The 27,986-nt window shown below is 46.2% G+C and overlaps 1 protein-coding gene across 1 annotated transcript in view; it reads left to right on the forward strand.

Moving 5' to 3' along the window:
* LOC139276094 (potassium/sodium hyperpolarization-activated cyclic nucleotide-gated channel 2-like) overlaps positions 1 to 27,986 on the forward strand; it is a 335,425-nt gene that overhangs the window by 143,776 nt on the left and 163,663 nt on the right. Inside the window, exon 4 of the mRNA XM_070893567.1 lies at positions 15,678 to 15,812. Coding sequence (XP_070749668.1) covers positions 15,678 to 15,812 — 135 coding nt within the window. The remainder of the gene's footprint in view (positions 1 to 15,677; positions 15,813 to 27,986) is intronic.

Below are 27,986 nucleotides of genomic sequence, written 5' to 3' on the forward strand. Positions count from 1 at the left end.
CGGTGATAATTCTTGTAGTAGAATTCAACTGGGCATCTACGGATTTGATATGTGGACTTGATAGTCATGCCGGACTCCACTGTAGAGTACACCAGGGCGAGTGCTGCCGTATGGAGGGTTTGAGCGTCTGCTCCCCATATGGATCCGGCAAGTTTCTGGATCAGGTTGTAAATCACTGCTCAGGGTCTATTCGGTGATGGACAGATTCATGTTTTGCGTGACCAAGACAATGTCATTAGCATATACGAACTTGCAGGACTCTGTTTCAGATAGGCCTCTGGTGTAAACATTGAATAATGTGGGTGCCAGACAAAACCTTGTGGGAGTGCATTGTTCAATGTCCTAGATCTGCTCTTCTGAGTGTCATAGAAACATAGAAAATAGGTGCAGGAGTAAGCCATTTGGCCCTTCGAGCCTTCACCGCCATTCAATAAGATCATGGCTGATCATTCCCTCAGTACCCCTTTCCTGCTTTCTCTCCATACCCCTTGATCCCCTTAGCTGAATGGGCCATATCTAACTCCCTCTTGAATATATCCAATGAACTGGCATCAACAACTCTCTGCGGCAGGGAATTCCACAGGTTAACAACTCTCTGAGTGAAGAAGTTTCTCCTCATCTCAGCCCTAAATGGCCTACCCCTTATCCTAAGACTACATCCCCTGGTTCTGGACTTCCCCAACATCGGGAACATTCTTCCCGCATCTAACCTGTCCAGTCCCGTCAGAATCTTATAGGTTTCTATGAGATCCCCTCTCATCCTTCTAAACTCCAGCGAATAAAAGCCCAGTTGATCCAGTCTCTCCTCATATGACAGTCCAGCCATCCCTGGAATCAGCCTGGTGAACCTTCGCTGCACATCCTCAATAGCAAGAAAGTCCTTCCTCAGATTAGGAGACCAAAACTGAACACAATATTTCAGGTGAGGCCTCACTAAGGCTCTGCAGTAAGAACTCCCTACTCCTATACTCAAATCCCTTAGCTATGAAGGCCAACATACCATTTGCCTTCTTCACCGCCTGTTGTACCTGCATGCCAACTTTCAATGACTGATGAACCATGTCAGAGTACACACAATCGATTGCTAAGCATGGAGTAAGCATGGATCGTTGTTCTGCAGGGTAAAATGGTGGAGAGCTTGAAAAGCATTCCATGCTTCCATACTGTGTTATACGCTGCTGTCAGGTCCATGAGTGCTACGGCAGTCTTAAGCTGGTGCTGGAAGCCTGCTTCGATGTGCGTTGTTAAAGCTAACACTTGGTTGCAGCAGTTACGGCCGTTCCGGAAGCCTGCTTGTTCCTTAGGAATGGTTGGCTTAATGATGGAGGTTTGTCTGTGGAGTAGTAGCCTCTCCAGCAAGTTTTTACTTGAATGCTCTGGTGGCTGGTGTGCAACGGCCACCCCACGTTAAAAGAATCCACGCACAGGCATCTTCCACCCTTCATTATGTAGTTCGGGACCTAGAATGTCAATTCCTTCATTGAAACACCTGTGAACTTATCCCTTTTTGGTGTGGAAGCGGGTCATCCTCGATATGAGGGACTGCCTAATACTAATACTTGAATGCTTCAACCTCAAAAGCCTTAACTTAATATTTTGCCTCAGGCAGTGACTCTGTTCACTGAAGGCTGATCCTGCAGTCTAAAAGTATGTAATGTGCACAATTTCCTAGGATGTTTCAATATATAAGCTACAAAAATAAAAGAATATTTTTCTCTTTCAGTCTCAGTCCATTTTGTTGATTTTTTCATATTTTTGGAACAAAAACTAGAGGAGAAATTTCAATAGCTTTATTCAGATAAAATTTAACTTGTGTTTTTTAAACAGAGAGGCTGTGTGTTTGTTTGTGTGTATACATGCCAGAGAAATATGGCTGACTAATTAAACTTCTGTTCTAGTTTTAGTTGTTGCTTGAGTTATGTTCTGGAAACTTGAAAAAGCGTATTGAGCTGAGGAAGAGAGGCCGGGATACTTTCCTCATCAGTGTCTTTCCTCGTCCTTATTCGAGTTCTTTTAAAAAAATCAGTAGATTTTCAAACAAAAAGCCTCTAATGATAGCTAGAAAATGTAAACATTCTAATCACTGGTACCTGTGGGAAAGAGAGAGAGAAACAGAGTGCTAGATGAGTAAGACAGATGGCCCGATTTTAAAGTAGGGATCAGCCTGTGTTCAGGCACCAACCCAGGCTTTCTTTTTTTCTCCCTTTACCAATATGGTAGGCAGCACACTTCCAGTGCGGAATGTTTGCTGCACATTGTCTGCTATATTGGAAGCTTTGGCGTCGAGTGCAGCATCACTCTATTTCTTGGCCCAGGAATCCACCAGTGAATCAAATTTCTGCCAGATGTAATATTCTCGCACCATAGTTCTGCCAAACCCAATGTTCCCCTTCCACAGTGATACCAACCCAAAGGATCTTCCCCATGGTGTCAAACCCCAGCAGCCTCACACAGATCTGCTAAACCACAGAACCATCCCTAGTACTACCAAAGTACAGTCCCCAGTGTTACTAAATTGCAGGCCTGCCCCCAAGCACCTAAAGGCCAAGTACGATTAAATATCAGAGCCAAGAAATTCTTCCTGCAGGGGAACTATTCTGTTGCAGTTATGGCTGTGGGCTGGAAAATGGGGGCTAGAAGCTGGAACCTAGATCTGACAGGTTTCTACTCCATTGATGTAGCCACAGAAACTCTTGCTCTGGGAATGATCAGGCTGTTTCTTCTTCGTTCTATCCATTTACCCTACGAATTTGAGCAGATAGGCTCAATGGGACCTACATCTGCTGACAGCTGGCATACATTTTGTTCTGGGCTTAAAATGGGCATCACATCACTAAAGTAAATGGCAACCTCGAGGCATTGATTGAAATCAATTACCATTGGAATAAGGGCCTGACATTGATATAGAAAAAGTGAAAGAAGTTTTTCATTCTTACCTCTTTGGCCCAAGTGGCCTCAGGCCCACCCTCTTGGGGTGACAGGGAACCATTCTGGGATTTCGGTGTGCCCACAGTGTAGTTACCACTAGCTACAGGCGCGGGCACTTGGTCCCCATTATTTAAATGACTCCATCCCAGGTGAAAATGGTGGGTGGAAATACCTCTCTCACACTTTTGGCAACGCAGTGGCACCATGGGATTTTTAATCCTCCTAACCCTAACCCTAACTAACTGATGCATCTTGCATGCCACTTTGCTGTGTATTATAAACTTTACAACTGGTATAGAATAGAAATTAAATATTAAGGTAAAGGAATAAACATATTTAACAAAGCATTAATGTTTTTTACAGAATAATAGACAGAGGCATGGAACTCAATCCCCAAAGCACCAGTAAATACCCCAGAATACATTTGAATAAAAATGGAATTTGTCTTGCTCAGTCACTGATGGTCTCCCTAGTTTTAAAATAACATGGGCTAAAAATTCTATTGCATAGCGCCCGTTGTTTGGGCAATTGGTGTGCAGTTTTGGGTCGTAAATGGGCGTCTGAGCAGCACCTGCACACTTCTGGTGCGGCGGATGGAATTTTGGTGAAGGCGTTAGCGATGCCACTGGGAGCGTGTGCCGAAAGTATGCAGAGTATGCAGATTGTGACATCAATCAGCGTGTAATGCTGATTTGATGCTAGCGCTGCCATTTTTTACCTCAATGCTGGAGCTAAAGCCCTCTCTTAACCTCATACAACTGATCTTGCATTCAGCGCAGGAAGGACTCCGCCCACCACTCCTCCAGCGCTATTTAAAGGGATCATCATCTAGTTAGAGGTTATTTGCTAATTAATTTATACTAGCTCTTGTTGAGTTTGTGGAAGTGTTTGGTGCTTTCTTTAAATTTGCCTAAAGTGTACAAGGAGTGGTGTGGCACATGCTTAAGAAGTTGGTACTGATTTGCAAGGGGTCTGCACAGACCAATTGCTCCCAGACATGGGTGTAGTAGTCTGTATCCCCCTCGGTCCGCACCATGACAGGAAGTATGAGCAGAAGTGATACAGAGTAGGACAAGCTCTAGAAGAGGCAGGAGGAGGAAGGGGAGCAGGGCTCTGAGCGGCAGGTCATATCCACCAAGGGTCTTCAGGGAGCAATTCTCCTTCATCATCCTCAGCGAGAAACAGTGCATGTGACACCTCTGCTTCACTAAGGATGTGCTTACTGAAATCTGCCACTTGTTGCAGGCAGAACTGCAGCCTCAGAGCAGGGCAAGGATGGCATTGCCAATGGCTGTAAAGGTGACCATGGACTAGAACTTCTTTGCGTCGGGTTCCTTTCAGGCTGGAACAGGAGACATCCATAACATCTCCCAGTTTGTCATCCACACCTGTAAAAGGAAGATGAGTGAGGTTTTGTATGCAAAGTGAGCTGAATACATTTCATTCTCATGCCAGAGAGAAGAAGGCAGAGCGAGCACACGGCTTCACCAGGATAGCAGGCTTACTATGACGCAGGATGCCATTGATTGGACGAATGTCACTTTACGGGCACTGCATCTCAATTCAGATATGTACTGCAACTGGAAGGGATTCCACTCCCTTAATATCCCACTGGTGTGCAACTATACTCAGTGCATCATTCAGATCAGTGCTCAGTACCCTGGCAGCAGTCACAGTGCCTCCATTCTGTGGCAATCTGCTTTACCATCAACATTTGAGCCACCATGACAAATCAGAGAGTGGTTACTGGGCGACAAGTGCTATCTGCTGACCACCTGGCTCATGACTTCGCTGCGCAACCCATGCACACATGGGCCACATGCATACAATGAAAGTCATGCTGCCACCCGTAATCTGATAGAGTAGACCATTGGCGTTCTTAAACAGTGCTTTTGCTGCCTGAACCGCTCTGGAGGAGCTCTGCAGTACTCGCCACAGCACATTTCAAAATTCGTCATGGCCTGCAGCATACTTCACAATCTCGCCATCATGAGGGCACAACCCTTGCCACCAGGCATACGTGAACCAGCTGAGGAGGAGGAGGAAGAAGAGGAGGAGGAAGCGGAAGAGGAGGAAGGGAAGAGGAAACCCGGACAGCCCATTTTTGCCCGGGCTGTTCGTGATCGAAACATTCAACTGCAGTACTAGTGAATGCAACCCCAATTCCACATTCACTAATAGACCCAAACCTTACCTTCCCTCTGTTACTGACCATCACAGCATCCTCTTGGCCACAATGCTACAATAAAACCCACCACAAAACAAACATTCCAAACCAATTTTATCAATCAAACCATTGAATTATTTCATTCAAAAATCATTCCCTTAGTGCCTGTCTTCCGTGTGCCTTTGCCTGTCCTGGTGCTCCAATGCAGTTTTACCCCAGTGGCTGCAGCATGGCTGGTGGAAGACTGCTAACTTTCAGTGGGGAAGACTGTAGATGGCTTTGGAAGGTGACCGCGAGCAGTTTTGGGCCTTGATTGCCCGGCTTCACACTGCACCATCTCAGCATGGGCGGCAGCAGTCTGGGCTGGCTGGATGACAGGTAACAGCAAGGGTGTGGCAGTAGTGGGAGGATGAATGCTGTCATCCTGAAAGATGACAGCAGGTTCGTGCTCCACAGAGCCACTGCCACTCCCTCAGGGTGGGACCTCAGCAATCCTAGTACTCTGCTGGAGGGCAGATTGCTGAACTGCTGTGACACCCTGCAAGCTGCTTTGAACACTGCTAACCACAGCCATGATGGCAGCAGTCTGTGCTTGCTTTGCAGCAAGTTGAGTTTGCATGACTTCAGCCTGAGCTTCCATTCAGCACTCAGACGTTGGGTGGCTTCTGTTATGTCTCAAATAAAGCAATGTAACTGAGTATTGTAGACATGAGTAAGTGTGACCTTAGTTTCTTTAGTGGGAGTCGTGTACAGACCACCAAAGAATAGTAGTGAGGTTGGGGACAACATCAAACAAGAAATTAGGGATGCGTACAGCAGTTATCATGGGCGACTTTAATCTACATATAGATTGGGCTAACCAAAGTGGTAGCAATACGGTGGAGGAGGATTTCCTGGAGTGTATTAGGGATGGTTTTCTAGACCAATATGTCAAGGAACCAACTAGGGAGCTGGCCATCCTAGACTGTGTGATGTGTACTGAGAAAGGACTAAGTAGCAATCTTGTTGTGCGAGGCCCCTTGGGGAAGAGTGACCATAATATGGTAGAATTCTTTATTAAGATGGAGAGTGACACAGTTAATTCAGAGACTAGAGTCCTGAACTTAAGGAAAGGTAACTTCGATGGTATGAGACGTGAATTGTCTAGAATAGACTGGCGAATGATACTTAAAGCGTTGACGGTGGATAGGCAATGGCAAACATTTAAAGATCACATGGATGAACTTCAACAATTGTAGATCCCTGTCTGGAGTAAAAATAAAACAGGGAAGGTGGCTCATAGAAACATAGAAAATAGGTGAAGGAGGAGGCCATTCGGCCCTTTGTGCCTGCACCACCATTCAATAAGATCATGGCTGATCATTCACCTCAGTACCCCTTTCCTGCATTTTCTCCATACCCCTTGATCCCTTTAGCCGTAAGGGCTCAACCGTGGCTAACAAAGGAAATTAAGGATAGTGTTAAATCCAAGGAAGAGGCATATCAATTGGCCAGAAAAAGCAGCAAACCTGAGGACTGGGAGAAATTTAGAATTCAGCAGAGGAGGACAAAGAGTTTAATTAGGAGGGGGAAAATAGAGTATGAGAGGAAGCTTGCTGGAAACATAAAAACTGACTGCAAAAGCTTCTATAGATATGTGAAGAGAAAAAGATTAGTGAAGACAAACGTAGGTCCATAGCAGTCAGATTCAGGTGAATTTATAATGGGGAACAAAGAAATGGCAGACCAGTAGAACAAATACTTTGGTTCTGTCTTCACGAAGGAAGATACAAATAATCTTCCGGAAATACGAGGGGACCGAGGGTTTAGTGAGAAGGAGGAACTGAAGGAAATCCTTATTAGGCGGGAAATTGTGTTGGGAAATTGATGGGATTGAAGGCCAATAAATCCCTGGGGCCTGATAGTCTGCATCCCAGAGTACTTAAGGAAGTGGCCCTAGAAATAGTGAATGCATTGGTGATAATTTTCCAACAGTCTATCGACTCTGGATCAGTTCCTATGGACTGGAGAGTAGCTAATGTAACACCACTTTTTAAAAAAGGAGGGAGAGAGAAAACGGGTAATTATAGACTGGTTAGCCTGACATCAGTAGTGGGGAAAATGTTGGAATCAATTATTAAAGATGAAATAGCAGCGCATTTGGAAAGCAGTGACCGGATCGGACCAAGTCAGCATGGATTTATGAAAGGGAAATCATGCTTGACAAATCTTCTGGAATTTTATGAGGATGTAACGAGTAGAGTGGACAAGGGAGAACCAGTGAATGTGATGTATTTGGACTTTCAAAAGGCTTTTGACAAGGTCCCACACAAGAGATTAGTGTGCAAAATCAAAGCACATGGTATTGGGGGTAATGTTCTGAAGTGGATAGAGAACTGGTTGGCAGACAGGAAGCAAAGAGTTCGGATAAACGAGTCCTTTTCAGAATGGCAGGCAATGACTAGTGGGGTGCCGCAGGTCTCAGTGATGGGACCCCAGCTATTTACAATATACATTAATGATTTTAGATGAAGGAATTGGGTGTAATATTTCCAAGTTTGCAGATGACACTAAGCTGGGTGGCGGTGTGAGCTGTGAGGAGGACATTAAGAGGCTGCAGGGTGACTTGGACAGGTTAGGTGAGTGGGCAAATGCATGGCAGTTGCAGTATAATGTGGATAAATGTGAGGTTCTCCACTTTGGTGGCAAAAACACGAAGGCAGAATATTATCTGAATGGCGGCAGACTAGAAAAATGGGAGGTGCAACGAGACCTGGGTGTCATGGTACATCAGCCATTGAAAGTTGGCATGCAGGTACAGCCCGTGGTGAAGAAGGCAAATGGTATGTTGGCCTTCATAGCTAGGGAATTTGAGTATAGGAGCATGGAGGTCTTACTGCAGTTGTACAGGGCCTTGGTGAGGCCTCATCTGGAATATTGTGTTCAGTTTTGGTCTCCTAATCTGAGGAAGGATGTTCTTGCTATTGAGGGAGTGCAGCGAAGGTTCATTAGACTGATTCCAGGGATGGCAGGACTGACATATGAGGAGAGACTGGATCAACTGGGCCTGAATTCACTGGAGTTTAGAAGGATGAGAGGGGATCTCATAGAAACATATAAAATTCTGACGGGACTGGACAGGTTAGATGCAGGAAGAATGTTCCCGATGTTGGTGAAGTCCAGAACCAGGGGACACAGTCTAAGGATAAGGGGTAAGCCATTTAGGACTGAGATGAGGAAAAACTTCTTCACTCAGAGAGTTGTTAACCTGTTTAATTCCCTGCCGCAGAGAGTTGTTGATGCCAGTTCATTGGATATATTCAAGAGGGAGTTAGATATGGCCCTTACGGCTAAAGGGATCAAGGGGTATGGAGAGAAAGCAGGAAAGGGATACTTCGGTGAATGATCAGCCATGTTCTTATTGAATGGTGGTGCAGGCTCGAAGGGCTGAATGGCCTACTCTTGCACCTATTTTCTATGTTTCTATGTTTATTCTAACTCCAGAGTTTTGTTACAGCTTGGGAGGCCTGCTTATATACAGTGCACCCAAGGATTGCTGGGATCCCTTGGGACTGCAACAGCTACACCCTCTGGTGGCGGTAAAATGCTGGTTACATAGAATTGCATACATAACATCATTCCCTCCCAAAGTCAATAGTACACTTATTTACAGGGTGAAACGATCTGGGGCCTTTTGTTCCCTAGTCGATCGTCTCGGTACAAATGCAGGTGCAGGTGAGTTGGTTGGTTCTTCGCTGGGCTGTTGCGCAGCTGGCCTTGCTGGGCTGCTGGCGATGATGGGTTCAGCTTCATGGTCAACTGTAATGCCGGTTGCTACTTGTGTGTGTGTGTGTCGGAAGGTCGAAGTTGGTGGTGTCCTCTTCAGGTTGCTTGTGGCAGTCTGTGAATCGCAATTTGGTTTGGTCCAAATGCTTTCTGAAAGTTAGTCCATTTGCGAGTTTGACCTGAAACACCCTACTCGCATCTTTGGCTATGTCAGTGCCAGCAAGCCATTTGGGACCATGTCCATAGTTGAGTACAAATACAGGGTCATTGACTTCAATATCGCATGACAAATTTGCGCGAACATGGTACATGCTTTTTTGATGCTGCCTGCCCTCGACGTGATCATAGAGATCAGGGTGGACGAGAGAGAGCCTTGTTTTGAGCACCCTTTTCATGAGCAGCTCGGCTGGGGGAACCCCGGTGAGCGAGTGGGGTCTGGTGCTGTAGCTGAGCAGAACTCAGGACAGGCGGGTCTGCAGGGAGCCTTCCGACACACGTTTCAAGCTTTGCTTGATGGTTTGGACTGCCTGCTCTGCCTGGTCATTGGATACGGGTTTGAACGGGGCAGATGTGATGTGCTTGATCCCATTGCGGGTCATGAATTCCTTGAATTCAGCGCTGATGAAGCACGGCCCATTGTCGTTGACAAGGACATCAGGCAGGCCGTGCGTGGCAAACATGGCTCGTAGGCTTTCGATGGTGGCCGTGGATGTGCTTACAGACATTATTACACACTCAATCTATTTTGAATAAGCATCCACAACAGCCAAAAATATTTTGCCTAGAAACAGGCCAGCAAAGTCAACGTGGATCCTAGACCACGGTTTGGAGGGCCATGACCACAAACTTAGCGGTGCCTCCCTGGGTGCATTGCTCAGTTGAGAGCAAGTGTTGCATTGGCACATGCAAGACTCCAAATTGAAGTTGATGCCGGGCCACCACACATGGGATCTGGCTAGAGCTTTCATCATTACTATGCCTAGGTGGGTACTGTGTAGGTCGCATATGAACGTTTCTCTACCTTTCTTAGGCAAACCACACGATTACCCCGCAAAAGACAGACCACCTGTATGGAAATTTCGTCTTTGTGCCGCTGGAGCGGCTTGATCTCTTAATGCAACTCCGCTGGGACGTTGGACCAGCTCCCATGGGGGACGCAGTTTTTACAAGGGACAGTAAAGGATCCTGGCTGGTCCAGGTCCTGATCTGGCGGGCCATAACGGGTGACTTTTCGTTTTCAACTACATCCATCACCAAGAGCAAGTCTGCAGGCTGTGTCATTTCCATCCCGGTGGTGGGCAATGGTAGCCGACTGAGAGCATCAGCGCAGTTCTCTGTGCCTGGTCTTGGCAAATTACATAGTTATATGCAGACAGCATGAGCACCCATCTTTGAATGCGAGCAGAGGCATTGGTATTAATACCTTTGCTCTCTGAAAATAACGATATGAGTGGCTTATGGTCAGTTTCTAACTCGAACTTAAGCCCAAACAGATATTGGTGCATTTTTTTTACCCCGTAAACGCATGCCAGAGCTACTTTTTCAATCCTGCTGTAGGCCCTTTTGGCCTTGGACAAACTCCTGGACGCATAAGCGACCAGTTGCAATGTTCCCGATTCATTTGCTTGTTGTAACCCTGTCGACCCTGTACGAAGACGCATCGCAAACTAGCACTAAACATTTAGATGGGTCATACTAAACAAGCAGTTTGTTGGAACACAACTGATTTCTGGCTTTGTCAAAAGCAGCCTCTTGTGATTTCCCCCATACCCAGCCATCTCCCTAGCGTAGCAACACATGTAGACGTTCTAGCAAGGTGCTTAACCCGGGTAGGAAATTACCAAAATAATTGAGGAATCCCAGGAATGACCGCAGCTCTGTCACGTTCTGTGGTCTCGGTGCGTTCTTGATGGCCTCCGTCTTGGCATCGGTGGGTCTGATGCCGTCTGCCGCGATTCTTCTCCCTAAGAACTCAACCTTTGGAGCCAGGAAAACATGCTTCGAGCGTTTCAACCTGAGTCCCACACAATCTAGCCGAATTAGAACCTCTTCCAGGTTCTGCAAGTGTTCGATGGTGTCCCGACCTGTGATCAATATGTCGTCCTGGAAAACCACGGTGCGCGGAACCGACTTTAGCAGACTCTCCATGTTCCTTTGAAAAATAGCCGCGGCCGACCGAATCCCAAACAGTCATCTATTGTAGATGAACAGACCTTTGTGTGTGTTGATGCAGGTGAGGCCTTTCAAAGATTCAGCCAGCTCCTGTGTCATGTAGGCCGAGGTCAGGTCCAACTTGCTGAACGTCTTTCCTCCTGCCAGCGTCGCAAATAGGTTGTCTGCCTTGGGTAGCGGGTACTGGTCCTGCAGCGAAAAACGGTCAATCGTTACTTTATAGTCCCCACAAATTCTGACCGTGCCATCGCCCTTGAGGACTGGAACAATCGGACTGGCCCACTCATTGAACTCCACCGGCGCGATGATGCCTTCTCTTTGCAGCCTGTCCAACTCGATCTCCACTTTCTCTCGCATCATGTATGGCACTGCACATGCCTTGTGGTGGATGGTTCGTGTACACGGAATCAAGTGGATCTGCATCTTCGCCCCCGAGAAACTTCCGATGCCTGGCTCAAACAACGACGGAAACTTGCTGAGAACCTGTGCACATGAGGCGTCATCGACGAACGAAAGCGCTCAGATGTCGTCCCAGTTCCAGCGGATGTTTCCCAGCCAGCTTCTGCCGAACAGTGTGGGGCCATCACCTGGTACAATCCATAGTGGGAGTTCGTTCACTGCTCCATCATAGGAGACTTTTACTGCTGCGCTGCCAATTACAGGGATCAGCTCTATAGTATAAGTTCTCAGCTTGGTATGAATAGGGCTCAGCTTGTGCCTGTGTGCCTTGTTGCACCACAGCCTGTCGAAGGCCTTTTTGCTCATGATAGACTGACTCGCACCTGTGTCCAGTTCCATGAATACTGGAATTCCGTTCAGTTCAACTTTTAACATGATCGGTGGGCATTTCGTGGTGAAGGCGTGTACCCCATACACTTCTTGCTCCTTGGTTTGAGTCTCTAGTTCAGTTTGATCCACCATGGATCAGTCTTCCTCTGCAACGTGATGGTTTGCAGGGTTTGCAGCTCGCCTGCACATTCGCTGGTGATGTCCTATTGTTCCACAGCCTTTGCACGCATAATGTTTGAAGCGGCATTGATGGACTCGATGATCACCTCCGCAGCGCCAACAAGGTGTCAATTGTCTCGCATTAACGCTTGATGGCGGACTCTGGGTCATCTGAGGTTGTGCACCTGCAGGCGTGTATGTTCTGCCATATGCATTCCTGCCTGAAAATTGTTATGTATGCATGCTTGTATTGTTATATGATGTCTGTAACACTGAATGTACCTTCATCCTGTACACACCCTTCCTGTACACCAGAGGGTGCTGCTACTGGAGACCGAAGGGTTACCTGCACACTGCAAGTAACCCAGCAGAAAAGGGAGTTCACCTCTTGGTGTCCTCACTCGAGGAGTTGCAAGTAAAGGACTACAGTCTACACAGTTTGAGTACCATACCTCTGCCTCGTGGAGTCATTAACAAGGTGCCTACATACATAATAAAAACGCCGTTACTTTATGTACATTACTTGCCGAAACCTCTTTATGCTGCGAAATTTGTTTGGTGTTATCGCTCGTGGACATAAATGCCTGATCATTATGGCTTTGCTTAGGTTCAGTGTTTCAACAGTCAATAGTTTGCGAAGGATAACCTCATGGCCAATACCAAGCACAAAAAAGTCTCTTAGCATTTGATCCAGGAATCCATCAAATTCGCAATGTCCTGCAAGGCGCCTTAATTCGGCGATGTAGCTCACCACTTCCTGGCCTTCAGACCGTTAACATGTGTAAAATCGATACCTTGCCATCAAAACGCTCTCTTTCGGATTTAGGTGCTCCCGGACCAGCGTACACTGTTCTTCATACGATTTGGCTGTTAGTTTCACCGGAGCAAGAAGATTCTTCATGAGGCCATAGGTTGTTGCCCCGCAGATGGTGAGGAGGATCACCCTTTGTTTGGCAGTGTTCGCGCTCCCTTCCAGCTCATTGGCCACGAAGTATTGGTCGAGTCGCTCCACGAAGTCTTCCCAATCGTCCCCTTCTGAAAATTTCTCCAGGATGCCAACAGTTCTCTGCATTTTCGCGTGGTGGTTCGTTATCTCGTCGCCAGTTGTTATGTCTCAAATAAAGCAATGTAACTGAGTACTGCAGATGTGAGTAAGTATGACCTTAGTTTCTTTATTCTAACTCCAGAGTGTTGGTACAGCATGGGAGGCCTGCTTATATACAGTGCTCCCAAAGGATGCTGAGATCCTTTGGGACTCCATCAGGTACGCCCTCTGGTGGTGGTAGAATGCTGGTTACATAGGGTTGCATACATTACAGCTTCTGCTTGTGCTACAATAGAAGTTGGGACATCGGGCATCAGACGCTGTATAATAGTTGGTTCTACAAGTGCACCAATGGATCTCCTCACCCCTTCCACACTGGAAAGGATGTTCTCCAAGCTGTGTGAAAATCCCTGTGCAAAGTTGGAGCTAGACTCCTGCATGCTCCTTGGCATTGCATTCAGGCTTTCTGGTAGGCCTGCCAATCCACCAAGCATTTTGTTGTGTATACACATCAGTAGGTCGCCCCATTGAAATCCACATCTGAGTTCTGTGCAGCAGAACTCGTGCACTACCTCACCTTCGGGGGAGCTGCGCTAACCTTTCCCCCTGCCCTGGCTGCAGCTCATTTGTGCTCGGTGACTCACCACATGTAGATCCCACCTCTAAGTTACCCTTTAAAGTCTGCGCAGTGTCAGTATCCAAGCTGGTGGCTGTGAGTGTTAGATCAAGTGACGGTGTTGTTTCTTCATCATCACTCTTCTCTTCCTCTTTCACCACTGCCTGGCCTTGTTGGATTTCTTGGGTCTCTGAAATGAGAAAGCTACAAGGGTAGGGTTGTGTTGAAGTAAGGGGTTGAGAAGCAAGAGGTGCATACTTACACTGTAAGTCACAAGTGATTATAGACAGAGGGGAAAGTAGGATGTGAGAAGGATGATTTGGTATGAGCATACCATCATGTTCAGTGGTTTCAGTGCCGCTGCTAGCCATGGCCTCAGTCACAGCAACTCCAATTATGCCAAGCACCATCTGCTCAAGTAGGGTCAGCATATGGAAGCATGTCTGTCCCCCTCTGGCTAGCTGCCGCTGCCTACGGTTGTGTGTCACTTTGTCCTGCAAGAGAGATGGAAATGTGTCAATGGGTGAGGTTCAATTGGCTAATGTGGCTGTCATGGGTGAATAGTTGGCAGTGTGTGCAAGCTACGAGATGTGGGTGCGAGGCTTGCAGCAGTGGTAAGATAGGTAAGATAGAGCATATGAATGTGAGGTATAAGTTGTGTTTGATAGAGATTGTTGTTAGGTGAGTAATGGGGATGTGGTGAATTGAGTAGTTTATGAAGCTAGAGGTGCAGTTTGTGAGATATGACATTTGAAGATATTTTCACTGACCTTGACTACTCGTGTGAGGTCATTGAACTTCTTTCTGTTCTGTATTCAGGTCCACAGGGCAACACTGTCATGGCTCATGCCTCATGGCTATCTGCTACTGCTGCTTTTGCAGTGTCTGTCTGGAGGGCCTCATGGCCCCCTGTGGAAACAGGACCTCTCTCCTCCTCTCCTCCTCCCATACTAAGGCTTCCAATGCTGCGTTGGAGAACCTTGGAGCCCTCTGTCTGGCCTGTTGTGCCATTGTTGAATGTTTCCCAGTTGAAACTGCCTTCTGGAATGTCTTCCAGTACCTGGCCACGTCAAACTGCACCTCCCCTTTAAGAGGTGTAGGCTGGCTTTAATTGATGCAAGCTTTGCACGAACTTGGGCCCCCTGCTGAGCATGTAGTCACTCAGCAGTGTGTTTCGCTCTGTGCTGCACGCCACTATCATTTAAATTAGCAGGCAGCACCAAGTTTGCGTGCTGCCTGCATTACTTTAAACAGGCATGGGTTAATCACGCATCATGATTCCTGCGCCCATTTTTGGGGGCTATCGAATTTTCAGCCCCGTATTTTCTGACTCACTGTGAACAATGCCATAGGAGATTTCCTAGTGTGACTGATTTACTGCCTTCATAGAATTATGCAGTGTTACGAAATTCAATATTCAATCAGTAAAAATCCCAGAATACCAATTAATAAAAATTTGAATTTGACTTATTTAATCAGTGTTAATTAGTAACCCTCATGTTATCCCTATGTATCATAAGCTTCCCTATTACAGCATATCCTCTGACTCACCATGATCAACTCTACAAGAGATCCACCAGAAAACTAAACTCAAGAGAGTGAAAACTTTCATGTGTGGTGATGAAAACTATTTCAGTAGTATTTTAAGGCCGTACACCAATGTGGAGGTCTCGCGCAGGCCGCTTACCAGTGCTATCGCCAGAAGAGCACGGCCGCGCAGCAAACTTAAAGGGCCTGCACAGGGAAAGAAAATTAGAGGGAACATTGGTCTTTTGTATTATCTAATATATACAAAAAGAAACACTCTATAAATGGTTTTCTTGACAGAATATATTAATTATTTATCAAAGACTTGTATTCAAATATACTATAATTATTCAATTTATTTATATTGGAAGAATATGTGATAAGTATACATCCTAACATTCTACACAGATATTGTATCAGCAGTAATAGCCCAACATTACAATGCAAAAACCTAAAATAACATGTAGTATCAAAATAAGTTATACTATATTAAATGTTTTGTTTTTCAGGTTTCTGGGTATCATAGTTTCCTGTCATACACTTTCTCCAAATTTCTAAGATTTCTGTACTTCGGTCGAATAGTAAGCTTGGTACGACTTCTGCGAGCCTCCAGTATGATGAGGTGCTTTAAAGAATGGGAACTAGTAAGGAATTTTACACCAAAAGTAACATGTATTAATTAGATGTAATTTTTGGAACATTTATAATTGAGCCTTATAAATAACTTTCTGCCTTTCACTGCATCTGTAATTGTCACTGGTAAGAACCATACTTTCTCATTTACATGATTGGAATTTCAATTAATTTTTAAAAATACAACATAAAATTTGAGTTTGAAATGCTAAGAGGTGGTATGCTGGCACAGTATTTGAACATGGTTTTGCACCTGCAGTCCTGTACATGGTGATTTACCGATCTCAGCTGTGCCATGCTTGGGACAGCAAATAAATTATAGCAAGAGATTGAAAATAAATTGGAGAGAGATCTGTTTTTGTCAGCTCCCAGTAATAAGTTTTGAGTAGTATTAACAGAAGCTGAGAAGTGGTTTGTCCACCTACCCGTTTAACTGCAATTGTTACAAGGCCAAGGGGAGAAAATGGGAAGAAAAATTAAAGGGCATTTGCACTTAAAAAAAAAACCCGAATACTTTGGGCCCAAATTTCCCCATGAGTTGCACCAGTTGTTTTGGTGTAACTTGATTTTTCTGGTGTATCTTTTAAGTTGTAAATATGACCATTTAATTTGCACCAGTGTAAGAGAGTTAGTTAGGTTTTTTTGTTAGGTCAGTTTTTTTTTCAAAAGGGGGCGTTCCCAGCCACTTACACCATTTATGCCAATTTGGCCATAAAAAAGTTGTACTAAACTAACTTAGGGCAGCGTATGTGTCCACTTTTGCCCGCACAGAAAGACCTTACTTACAGTTAAGGAATCGGCGCAAGTAACAACATTTCAAGCACCACCAAGCACCAAACAAAGCACAAGCAGTAATAACAATTCAATAAAAAATAAAGAAGTGAAGCAAAGAATTAAATTAACAAATAAAAGTACTGAATCAAATCCTACCTTAAACTGAACTATGCAGCGGCTGGCTATGCGGGAGTCCGTTCAGCCAGGACAAGGTGCGGGACAACGGCAAGCCCTTCGGCCAGGGCAAGAATCGGGAGAACATGTCATACCGGGGCTGTAGGAGGGAGGAGTATCAACGGAGAACGCAGCAGTCTGTGCGGGAGGGGAAAGAGTATCAACGGAGAATGTGGTGGGAGTCGGTATCAACGGAAAATGCGGCAAGCTGTGGGGGTGGGGGAAGAGTATCAACGGAGAAGGCGGCAGGCTGTGGGGGACGGCGGGTAGAATCAACGGAGAACACGGCAGGCTGTGGGTGGGGAGGGGGGGGCGGGCTGGTGGTGGTGGGGGATGGTAGAAGGCTGAACTCTGCAGGCTTGGAGAGGGGTGGGGTTGCAGACGAGGAGGGATAGAGAAGTCACATGACTGAAAGGGGGATGGGGAGAGAACAAAAGACCTTTGGGTTTCTTACCCTGTTTGGGGAGTGAGAAGAGCTGGGCTGTGTTGCCATTTTGCACCACCTTTAACCTTTGACAGTTTAAATTTTACTTTAAGGATGGGTGCATCAATCTCAATGCTGCGGATTATTCAATGGTTATGCGTCACTGTGCTACATAAGAGAGAATTGATTAGAGCTCATCGCATCAGGAACATCAGAGCCCATAGGCTGCTGGGCAGGACGGGTTATACACCTCAGAGATTTCGAGTCAGGTGTTCCTACCTGGACCTGAGTGAGGCAGATTGAGTCAGAAGGCTGCGTTTCCGCAGAGAAGTTGTCCGTGAGATCTGTGAGTTGGTGAGACCACAGTTGCAGCCGAGAAGCAGCAGGTGGACTGCCTTGTCTCTTACAGAGAAGGTTACAGTTGCACTTTCCTTCTATGCCTCGGGATTGTTAAAAGGTACAACTGGAGATGTGTGCGCCATCTCTCAAGGTGAAATACAGATCTTCATTCGCCAGGTCACGGCTGCACTGTATGCGCGGAGGAATAACTTCATCAAGTTCCCAATGACCGCACAAGCAATGTGAGACAGGGCTGTGGGGTTCTCGAGGATTGCTGGCTTCCCAAAGGTACAGGGCTGCATTGATTGTACCCACATTGCCTTGCGAGCATCTGTGGAGGATGCCGAGCAGTTCAGAAATAGAAAAGGATTCCAATCCATTAATGTGCAGCTCGTGTGTGACCACAAGTATCGCATCATGTTAGTCAATGCAAGATATCCTGGCAGCACCCATGATGCGTTCATCCTATGTGACAGCGCTATATCTGACATGTTTCAGCAGCAGCCAGAAGGGCAGAGCTGGCTACTGGGAGACAAAGGGTATGGCCTCACCATCTGGCTCATGACGCCCCTATGAATAACCCGGATGGAAGCTGACCATCAATACAACATGTCGCACATTAAGACATGCAGCATCATAGAGAGGACCATTGGCATCTTGATTCCGATGTCTGGACCATTCCGGAGACAACTTGCAATATTCCCCTGAGATGGCCGGTCACTTCACTGTTGTGTGCTGCATGCTGCATATCTTAGCCATCATGAGGCAGCAGCAGCTGATAGTGGAAGAAGACCCACCTGCAGTGAGAGTGTCTGATGATAACGATGTGGGAGATGCAGGTGTCAAGCAGGAGGAGGAGGAGCTGGAGGAGGATGATGACGAGGATTAGGAGACCATGCAAGTGCCTGAGGCTGGAGCACGACATCGGAGGAGGGCGGACCATCGTTGTTATGTATGAATAAAGAGTCTGACCAGATACTGTGAGCTCAAAGTAAAGTGTGACCGTAGTCTTTTATTACAGGTCTCCAGAGTGCCTCTCCAGCCTGTGAGGCCTCCTTAAGTACAGGTGCTCCCAAGGGATTGTGGGATCCCTTGGGACTCCAGGGGATGAGCCCTCTGGTGGTTAAACAAGATATTTACAGGTTTACATATATAACAACACCACCCCGCCCCCCCCCCTCAAAGTCAATAGAGTAACTATTTACAAGGTGAGTCGATCTGGAGCCTTTCTTTCCCTGGTTGATCGTCTCGATGCAAATACTGGTTTTGGTGAGTTGTTTGTTGGGCCCTCGCTGGGCTGCTGTGCAGCTGGCCTTGCGGGGCTGCCTGGTGTGGTGAGTCTTGCTGGGCTGCTGCGGGTGATGGGTTCTGCTTCGCGGTCAACCGCTGTGTCGGTTGCCACTGGTGCATGTGTGTTGGGGGGTCAAAAAAGGTAGGGTCTAATGTGGGTTGCTCTGGATAGTCCGTGAATCTGAGTTTGGTTTGGTCCAAGTGTTTCCTGTAGATGAGTCCATTTGAAAGTTTGACCCAAAACACCCTACTCCCCTCTCTGGCCATGACAGTGCCGGGAAGCCACTTGGGACCTTGTCCATAGTTCAACACAAATACAGGATAATTAATTTCAATTTCGCATGACACATTTGCGCTATCATGATATGCATTTTGTTGAAGCCGCCTGCTCTGTTCGTGTAGATCAGGGTGGACGAAGGAGAGCCTTGTCTTAAGTGCCCTTTTCATGAGCAGTTCAGCGGGTGGAATCCCAGTGAGCGAGTGGGGTGTTGTGCGGTAACTAAGCAGGACTCGGGATAGGCGAGTCTGCAGTGAGCCTTCAGTTACCCTCTTCAATCTCTGTTTGATTGTTTGCAACTGCTCTCTCTGCCTGACCATTGGATGCTGGTTTGAACGGGGCAGATGTAACATGTTTCATCCCATTGCAGGTCATAAACTCTTTGAACTCGGCACTGGTGAAACACAGCCCGTTGTCACTCACAAGCACATCAGGCAGGCCGTGTGTGGCAAACATGGCCTGCAGGCTTTCAGTGGTGGCAGCGGATGTGCTTGCTGACATTATCTCACATTCAATCCATTAGGAGTACGCATCTATGACCACTAGGAACATTTTACCCAAGAACGGGCCTGCATAGTCGACATGGACCCTAGACCACGGTTTGGAGGGCCAGGACCATAAACTTAGTGGCACCTCCCTGGATGCACTGCTTAACTGGGAACATGTGTTACATTTGTGCATGCAGGACTCTAAGTCCGCATCGATACCGGGCCACCACACGTGGGATCTAGCTATCACTTTCATCATTACAATGCCTGGTTGGGTACTGTGGAGATCACTAATGAAATTGTCCCTGCCCTTTTTGGATACCACTACCCGATTACCCCACAGAAGGCAGTTTGCCTGTATAGACATTTCATCTTTGCGCCGCTGTTACGGCTTTATCTCTTCCTGCATTTCTAATGGGACACTGGACCAGCTCCTGTGAAGCACACAGTTTTTTACTAAGGGCAGTAAGGGGTCCTGGCTCGTCCAGGTTCTAATCTACTGGGCAGTAACGGGTGATTTCTCACTCTCGAATGCTTCCATTACCATGACTAAATCTGCGGAATGTGCTATTTCCATCCCTATGTTGGGCAATGACAGCCTACTGAGATCATCGGCACAGTTTTCTGTGCCTGGCCTGTGGCGGATGGCGTAGTTGTATGCAGGCAACGTGAACGCCCATCTCTGGATGCGGGCCGATGCATTCGTATTCATCCCTTTACTTTCAGAAAAGAGGGATATCAGCGGCTTATGGTCAGTTTCTAATTCAAATTTCAGCCCAAACATATATTGATGCATTTTCTTTACCCTATACACACACGCTATCGCTTCTTTTTCAATCATGCTGTAGGCCCTCTCAGCCTTAGACAGACTTCTGGATGCATAAGCAACCGGTTGCAATTTCCCAAAATCATTAGCTTGTTGCAATACACACCCAACACCGTATGACGACGCATCACATGCTAGTACCAAACATTTACATGGATCATACAACACAAGCAATTTGTTTGAGCATAACAATTTTGTAGCTTTTACAAAGGCATTTTCTTGGCTTTTACCCCATACCCATTCGTCTCCTTTACACAGTAAGGCGTGCAGTGATTCTAACAGTGTGCTGAGACCCGGTAAAAAGTTACCAAAGTAGTTCAGGAGTCCTAGAAACGACCACAGCTCCATCACATTCTGTGGCCTCAGTGCATTCTCGATTGCCGTCCGCCACGATTCTTCTCCCCAAGAACTCCACTTCCGGCACCAGGAAAACGCACTTCGATCGTTTGAACTTGAGCCCCACGTGGTTGAGTCGACAAAGAACCTCCTCCAGGTTCTGCAGATGCTCGACTGTGTCCTGACCTGTAACCAAGATGGGAAATTAAGGATAGTGTTAAATCCAAGGAAGAGGCATATAAATTGGCCAGAAAAAGCAGCAAACCTGAGGACTGGGAGAATTTTATAATACAGCAGATGAAGACAAAGGGTTTAATTAGGAGGGGGAAAATAGAGTATGAGAGGAAGCTTGCTGGGAACATAAAAACTGACTGCAAAAACTTCTATAGATATGTGAAGAGAAAAAGATTAGTGAAAACAAACATAGGTCCCCTGCAGTGAGATTCAGGTGAATTTATAATGGGGAACAAAGAAATGATGGACCAGTTAAACAAATACTTTGGTTCGGTCTTCACGAAGTAAGACACAAATAGTGAGAATGAGGAACAGAAGGAAATTCTTATTAGGCGGGAAACTGTGTTAGGGAAATTGATGGGATTGAAGGCCGATAAATCCCCGGCGCCTGGTAGTCTACAGAGTACTTAAGGACTCTGGATCAGTTCCTACAGACTGGAGGGTAGCTAATGTAACACCACTTTTTAAGAAAGGAGGGAGAGAGAAAACGGGTAATTATAGACCGGTTAGCCTGACATCAGTAGTGGGGAAAATGTTGGAATCAATTATTAAAGATGAAATAGCACCGCATTTGGAAAGCAGTGACGGATCAGTCCAAGTCAGCATGAATTTATGAAAGGGAAATCCTGCTTGACAAATCTTCTAGAATTTTTTCAGAATGTAACTAGTAGAGTGGACAAGGGAGAACCAGTGGGTGTGGTGTATTTGGACTTTCAAAAGGCTTTTGACAAGGTCCCACACAAAAGATTGGTGTGCAAAATTAAAGTACACGGTATTGGGGGTAATGTACTGATGTGGACAGTGAACTGGTTGGCAGACAAGAAGCAGAGAGTCAGGATAAATGGATCCTTTTCAGAATGGCAGGCAGTGACTAGGGGGTGCCCCAGGGCTCAGTGCTGGGTCCCCAGCTATTTACAATATATATTAATGATTTAGATGAAGGAATTGAGTGTAATATCTCCAAGTTTGCACATGACATTAAGCTGGGTGGTGGTGTGAGCTGTGAGGAGGATGTTAAGAGGCTGCAGGGTGACTTGGACAGGTTAGGTGAGTGGGCAAATGCATGGCAGATGCAGTATAATGTGGATAAATGTGAGGTTCTCCACTTTGGTGGCAAAAACACAAAGGCAGAATATTATCTGAATGGCGGCAGATTAGGAAAAGGGGAGGTGCAACGAGACCTGGGTGTCATGGTACATCAGTCATTGAAAGTTGTCATGCAGGGACAGCAGGCGGTGAAGAAGGCAAATGGTATGTTGGCCTTCATAGCTAGAGGATTTGAGTATAGGAGTAGGGGTAGGTTTTACTGCAGTTGTACAGGGCCTTAGTGAAGCCTCACCTTGAATATTGTGTTCAGTTGTGGTCTCCTAACCTGAGGAAGGACGTTCTTGCTATTGAGCGAGTGCAGCGAAGGTTCACCAGACTAATTCCCGGGATGGCAGGACTGACATATGAGGAGAGACTGGATCGACTGGGCCTGTATTCATTGGAGTTTAGAAGGATGAGAGGGTATCTCATAGAAACATATAAAATTCTGACGGGACTGGACAGGTTAGATGCAGGAAGAATGTTCCCAATGTTGGGGAAGTCCAGAACCAGGGGACATAGTCCAAGGATAAGGGGTAAGCCATTTAGGACTGAGATGAGGAGAAACTTCTTCACTCAGAGAGTTGTTAACCTGTGGAATTCCCTACCGCAGGGAGTTGTGGATATATTCAAGAGGGAGTTAGATATGGCCTTCACTGCTAAAGGGATCAAGGGGTATGGAGAGAAAGCAGGAAAGGGGTACTGAGGTGAATGATCAGCCATGATCTTATTGAATAGTGGTGCAGGCTTGAATGGCCGAATGGCCTACTCCTGTACCTATTTTCTATGTTTCTATGTCCTGGAAGACCACGGTGCGCGGGACCGACTTCAGTAAGCTTTCCATGTTTCTCTGGAAAATCGTCGCGGCTGATCAAATTCCAAACGGGCATCTGTTGTAAATGAAGAGACCTTTGTGCGTGTTGATGCAGGTGAGGCCCTTCGATGATTCCTCCAGCTCCTGCATCATGTAGGCCGAGGTCAAGTCCAGCTTCGTGAACGTCTTTCCTCCCGCCAGCGTCGCAAAAAGGTCATCTGCCTTTGGTAGTGGGTATTGATCCTGCAGGGAGAAACGATTGATAGTTACTTTGTAATCACCACAGATTCTGACGGTGCCGTCTCCCTTGAGGACTGGAACAATCGGACTGGCCCACTCGTTGAATTCAATCGTCGAAATGATGCCCTCTCGTTGCAGCCGGTCCAGCTCGATACCCACCCTCTCTCTCATCATGTACAGTACCGCTCTCGCCTTGTGATGGATGGGTCACGCCCCTGGAATTAGGTGGACCTGCACTTTTGCTCTTTGGAACTTCCCGATGCCTGGTTCAAACAGTGAGGGGGACTTGTTTAAGACCTGGGCACACAATGCATCGTCGACGGACGAGTGCGTTCGGATGTCGTCCCAGTTCCAGCGTATCTTCCCCAGCCAGCTCCTGCCGAGCAGTGTGGAGCCATCGCCCGGTACCACCCAGAGTGGTAGCTTGTGCACCGGTCCATCGTAGGAGACCTTTACGGTAGCACTGCCGATTATGGGAATCAGTTCCTTTGTGTACGTTCTTAGTTTAGTGCGAATTGGAGTCAGGACTGGCCTTGAGTGGCATTTTATCAAAAGTCTTTTTGCTCATAATGGACTGGCTCATGCAAATGTCTAGCTCCATTAACATTGGGAGTCCATTTAATTCAACTTTCAGCATTATCGGGGGACACTTTGTGGTAAATGCGTGCACCCCATGTACCTCTGCCTCCTTGGCCTGAGGCTCTGGTTCACCGTGATCTGCCATGGATATGTCCTCCTCTGCAACATGGTGGTTTGCAGGATTAGCAGGGTTTGCAGCTCGCCTGCACATACGTTGGAGGTGTCCCATTGTTCCACAGCCCTTGCAAACATATCCTTTGAAGTGGCATGAATGGAAACAATGATCACCCTCGCAGCGCCAACAAGGTGTTAATGGCCTTGCACTCATCACCCTTGATGGTGGACTCGGACATCTGTGGATGTGCAGCTGCAGGCATGTGAGGCCTGCCCTGTATGTTGCGATTCAAAAACAACATTACTTTGTTGACAGTACTTGTAGCAGCACTCGTGTGCTGAGAGATTTGCTTGGTATTGTCAGTGGTGTCAATGAATGCCTAGGCTATCGCTATGGCTTTACTCAAGGTTGGGGTCTCTACTGTCAAAAGTTTGTGAAGTATGGTTTCGTGGCCAATGCCAAGTACAAAGAAGTTCCTGAGCATGTGCTTCAAATGTCCTTCAAAGTCGCAATATCCTGCAAGGCGTCTTAGCTCAGCGACATAGCTCGCCACTTCCTGGCCTTCAGACCTTTTGTACATGTAGAACCGGTACCTCGCCATCATAATGCTTTCCTTCAGGTTAAGATGCTCCCGGACCAGTGTGCACAAATCATCATACGATTTCTCTGTGGGTTTCGCTGGAGGAAGCAGATTTTTCATGAGGTCATATGTTGATGCTCCGCAAACGGTGAGGAGAATCGCCCTTCGTTTGGCAGCGTTCGCTTCTCCTTCTAGCTCGTTGGCCACGAAGTATTCGTCGAGTCACTCCATGAAGGTTTCCCAATCATCTCCCTCTGAAAATTTCTCCAGAACGCCCACTGTTCTCTGCATCGTTGCGGTGGGGTTCGTCATCTGTATCTCATCGCCAGTTGTTATGTATGAATAAAGAGTCTGACCAGATACTGTGAGCTCAAAGTAAAGTGTGACCGTAGTCTTTTATTACAGATCTCCAGAGTGCCTCTCCAGCCTGTGAGGCCTCCTTAAGTACAGGTGCTCCCAAGGGATTGTGGGATCCCTTGGGATTCCAGGGGATCAGCCCTCTGGTGGTTAAACAAGGTATTTACAGGTTTACATATATAACAATCGTGCTCCTTTAACGATTGCTCGAGCCTTGCGCCAGCAACTCATCCGTGATTGCTTTACTGATGCCTGAGGGCTCAGCGACAACTGTTCCGCTTTGACATGTCTATTTTATGTAGCTGTTCCTAAATGTTGTGTTAATGGAACATGATTCAGTTTCAATGTAAAAAATATTTTATTGAAAATTTTAGAATGTACTTCACTTTATTGTAATAATTTTTTTTTATCAAACTATACTTTAATATAACTCTTTAAGATCACTTAAAAACTTTAAGATCACTTATAAACTTGCAAAGTTACAAAAGTTACAAAACAATTTCAATGTGAAAAATCTGACACTCTAAGATCACTTAAATTTCAAGATCACTTTTTTGGTGCAAAATTAAATAACTTACAAAATGTGAGAACATTTACACTCTAAGATCACTTAAAAATCCTAAGATCACTTATAAGTTGTAAAGTTACAAAACTTACAAAACAATTTCCATTCGAAAAAACTGCAAGATCACTTAAAAACTTTAAGGTCGCTTATAGTCTTGTAAAGTGACATCACTTATAAAACAATTTACATTTCATAACAGTTACAAGAGTAAAACAACAACAACAACAAAAAAAACAACAGCAGCAAATAAAGGCTGCACCCATCACAGATCCACATTTCAGTGAATGTGCACTGCTTCATGGAGGTGGGGTGGGGGGGGCGTGGGGGGGCTGTGGTGGTGGTAGTTGCGGGGCGGGGGGTTTTACGGCTTGGGTCTCTGTCATGTATCCTACATGGCTACTGTTGGTACTGTAAAGCTACAGTATGAAACCACACGAGGCACATTCTGGGGACAAGGTCACTCTGTGCACTTAACTCTTTATTCACAGGACTCCAAAGACGATGACCCTGCATGGGACCTCCCTTTTTATACCTGTAATCAGGTAAGGAGTGTCTCCCACAAGTTCACCCCTTGTGGTCAAGGTGTGCATCTAGGTTGAGTGTATACAGTAATACAGTGGTGTTACATTGTGGTTACATACATGGCATCACCTCCCCCCCCACCTCCCAAAGTCTTATTGGGATCATAGGTTTAGTCTGCACCTGGCCAGGACCGGAACCAATGTCCTAGGGGGAGTGTTTGCTACTGCTGTTGGGGAGGAGTTAAACTAATATGGCAGGGGGATGGGAACCTATGCAGGGAGACAGAGGGAGACAAAAATGAGGCAAAAGCAAAAGACAGAAAGGAGATGAGGAAAAGTGGAGGGCAGAGAAACCCAAGGCAAAGAACAAAAAGGGCCACTGTACAGCAAAATTCTAAAAGGACAAAGGGTGTTAAAAAAGCAAGCCTGAAGGCTTTGTGTCTTAATGCAAGGAGTATCCGCAATAAGGTGGATGAATTAAGTGTGCAAATAGATGTTAACAAATATGATGTGATTGGGATTACGGAGACGTGGCTCCAGGATGATCAGGGCTGGGAACTCAACATCCAAGGGTATTCAACATTCAGGAAGGATAGAATAAAAGGAAAAGGAGGTGGGGTAGCATTGCTGGTTAAAGAGGAGATTAATGCAATAGTTAGGAAAGACATTAGCTTGGATGATGTGGAATCTATATGGGTAGAGCTGCAGAACACTAAAGGGCAAAAAACGTTAGTGGGAGTTGTGTACAGACCTCCAAACAGTAGTAGTGATGTTGGGGAGGACATCAAACAGGAAATTAGGAGTGCATGCAATAAAGGTGCAGCAGTTATAATGGGTGACTTTAATATGCACATAGATTGGGCTAGCCAAACTGGAAGCAATACGGTGGAGGAGGATTTCCTGGAGTGCATAAGGGATGGTTTTCTGGACCAATATGTCGAGGAACCAACTAGGGGGGAGGCCATCTTAGACTGGGTGTTGTGTAATGAGAGAGGATTAATTAGCAATCTCGTTGTGCGAGGCCCCTTGGGGAAGAGTGACCATAATATGGTGGAATTCTGCATTAGGATGGAGAATGAAACAGTTAATTCAGAGACCATGGTCCAGAACTTAAAGAAGGCTAACTTTGAAGGTATGAGGCGTGAATTGGCTAGGATAGATTGGCGAATGATACTTAAGGGGTTGACTGTGGATGGGCAATGGCAGACATTTAGAGACCGCATGGATGAACTACAACAATTGTACATTCCTGTCTGGCGTAAAAATAAAAAAGGGAAGGTGGCTCAACTGTGGCTATCAAGGGAAATCAGGGATAGTATTAAAGCCAAGGAAGTGGCATACAAATTGGCCAGAAATAGCAGTGAACCCGGAGACTGGGAGAAATTTAGAACTCAGCAGAGAAGGACAAAGGGTTTGATTAGGGCACGGAAAATGGAGTACGAGAAGAAGCTTGCAGGGAACATTAAGGCGGATTGCAAAAGTTTCTATAGGTATGTAAAGAGAAAAAGGTTAGTAAAGACAAACGTAGGTCCCCTGCAGTCAGAATCAGGGGAAGTCATAACGGGGAACAAAGAAATGGCAGACCAATTGAACAAGTACTTTGGTTCAGTATTCACTAAGGAGGACACAAACAACCTTCCGGATATAAAAGGGGTCAGAGGGTCTAGTAAGGAGGAGGAACTGAGGGAAATCTTTATTAGTCGGGAAATTGTGTTGGGGAAATTGATGGGATTGAAGGCCGATAAATCCCCAGGGCCTGATGGACTGCATCCCAGAGTACTTAAGGAGGTGGCCTTGGAAATAGCGGATGCATTGACAGTCATTTTCCAACATTCCATTGACTCTGGATCAGTTCCTATCGAGTGGAGGGTAGCCAATGTAACCCCACTTTTTAAAAAAGGAGGGAGAGAGAAAGCAGGGAATTATAGACCGGTCAGCCTGACCTCAGTAGTGGGTAAAATGATGGAATCAATTATTAAGGATGTCATAGCAGCGCATTTGGAAAATGGTGACATGATAGGTCCAAGTCAGCATGGATTTGTGAAAGGGAGATCATGCTTGACAAATCTTCTGGAATTTTTTGAGGATGTTTCCAGTAAAGTGGACAAAGGAGAACCAGTTGATGTGGTATATTTGGACTTTCAGAAGGCTTTCGACAAGGTCCCA

This window comes from Pristiophorus japonicus, chromosome 11 (genome assembly GCF_044704955.1).
Source record: "Pristiophorus japonicus isolate sPriJap1 chromosome 11, sPriJap1.hap1, whole genome shotgun sequence".
In the NCBI taxonomy this organism is placed as follows: Eukaryota; Metazoa; Chordata; class Chondrichthyes; family Pristiophoridae; genus Pristiophorus; species Pristiophorus japonicus.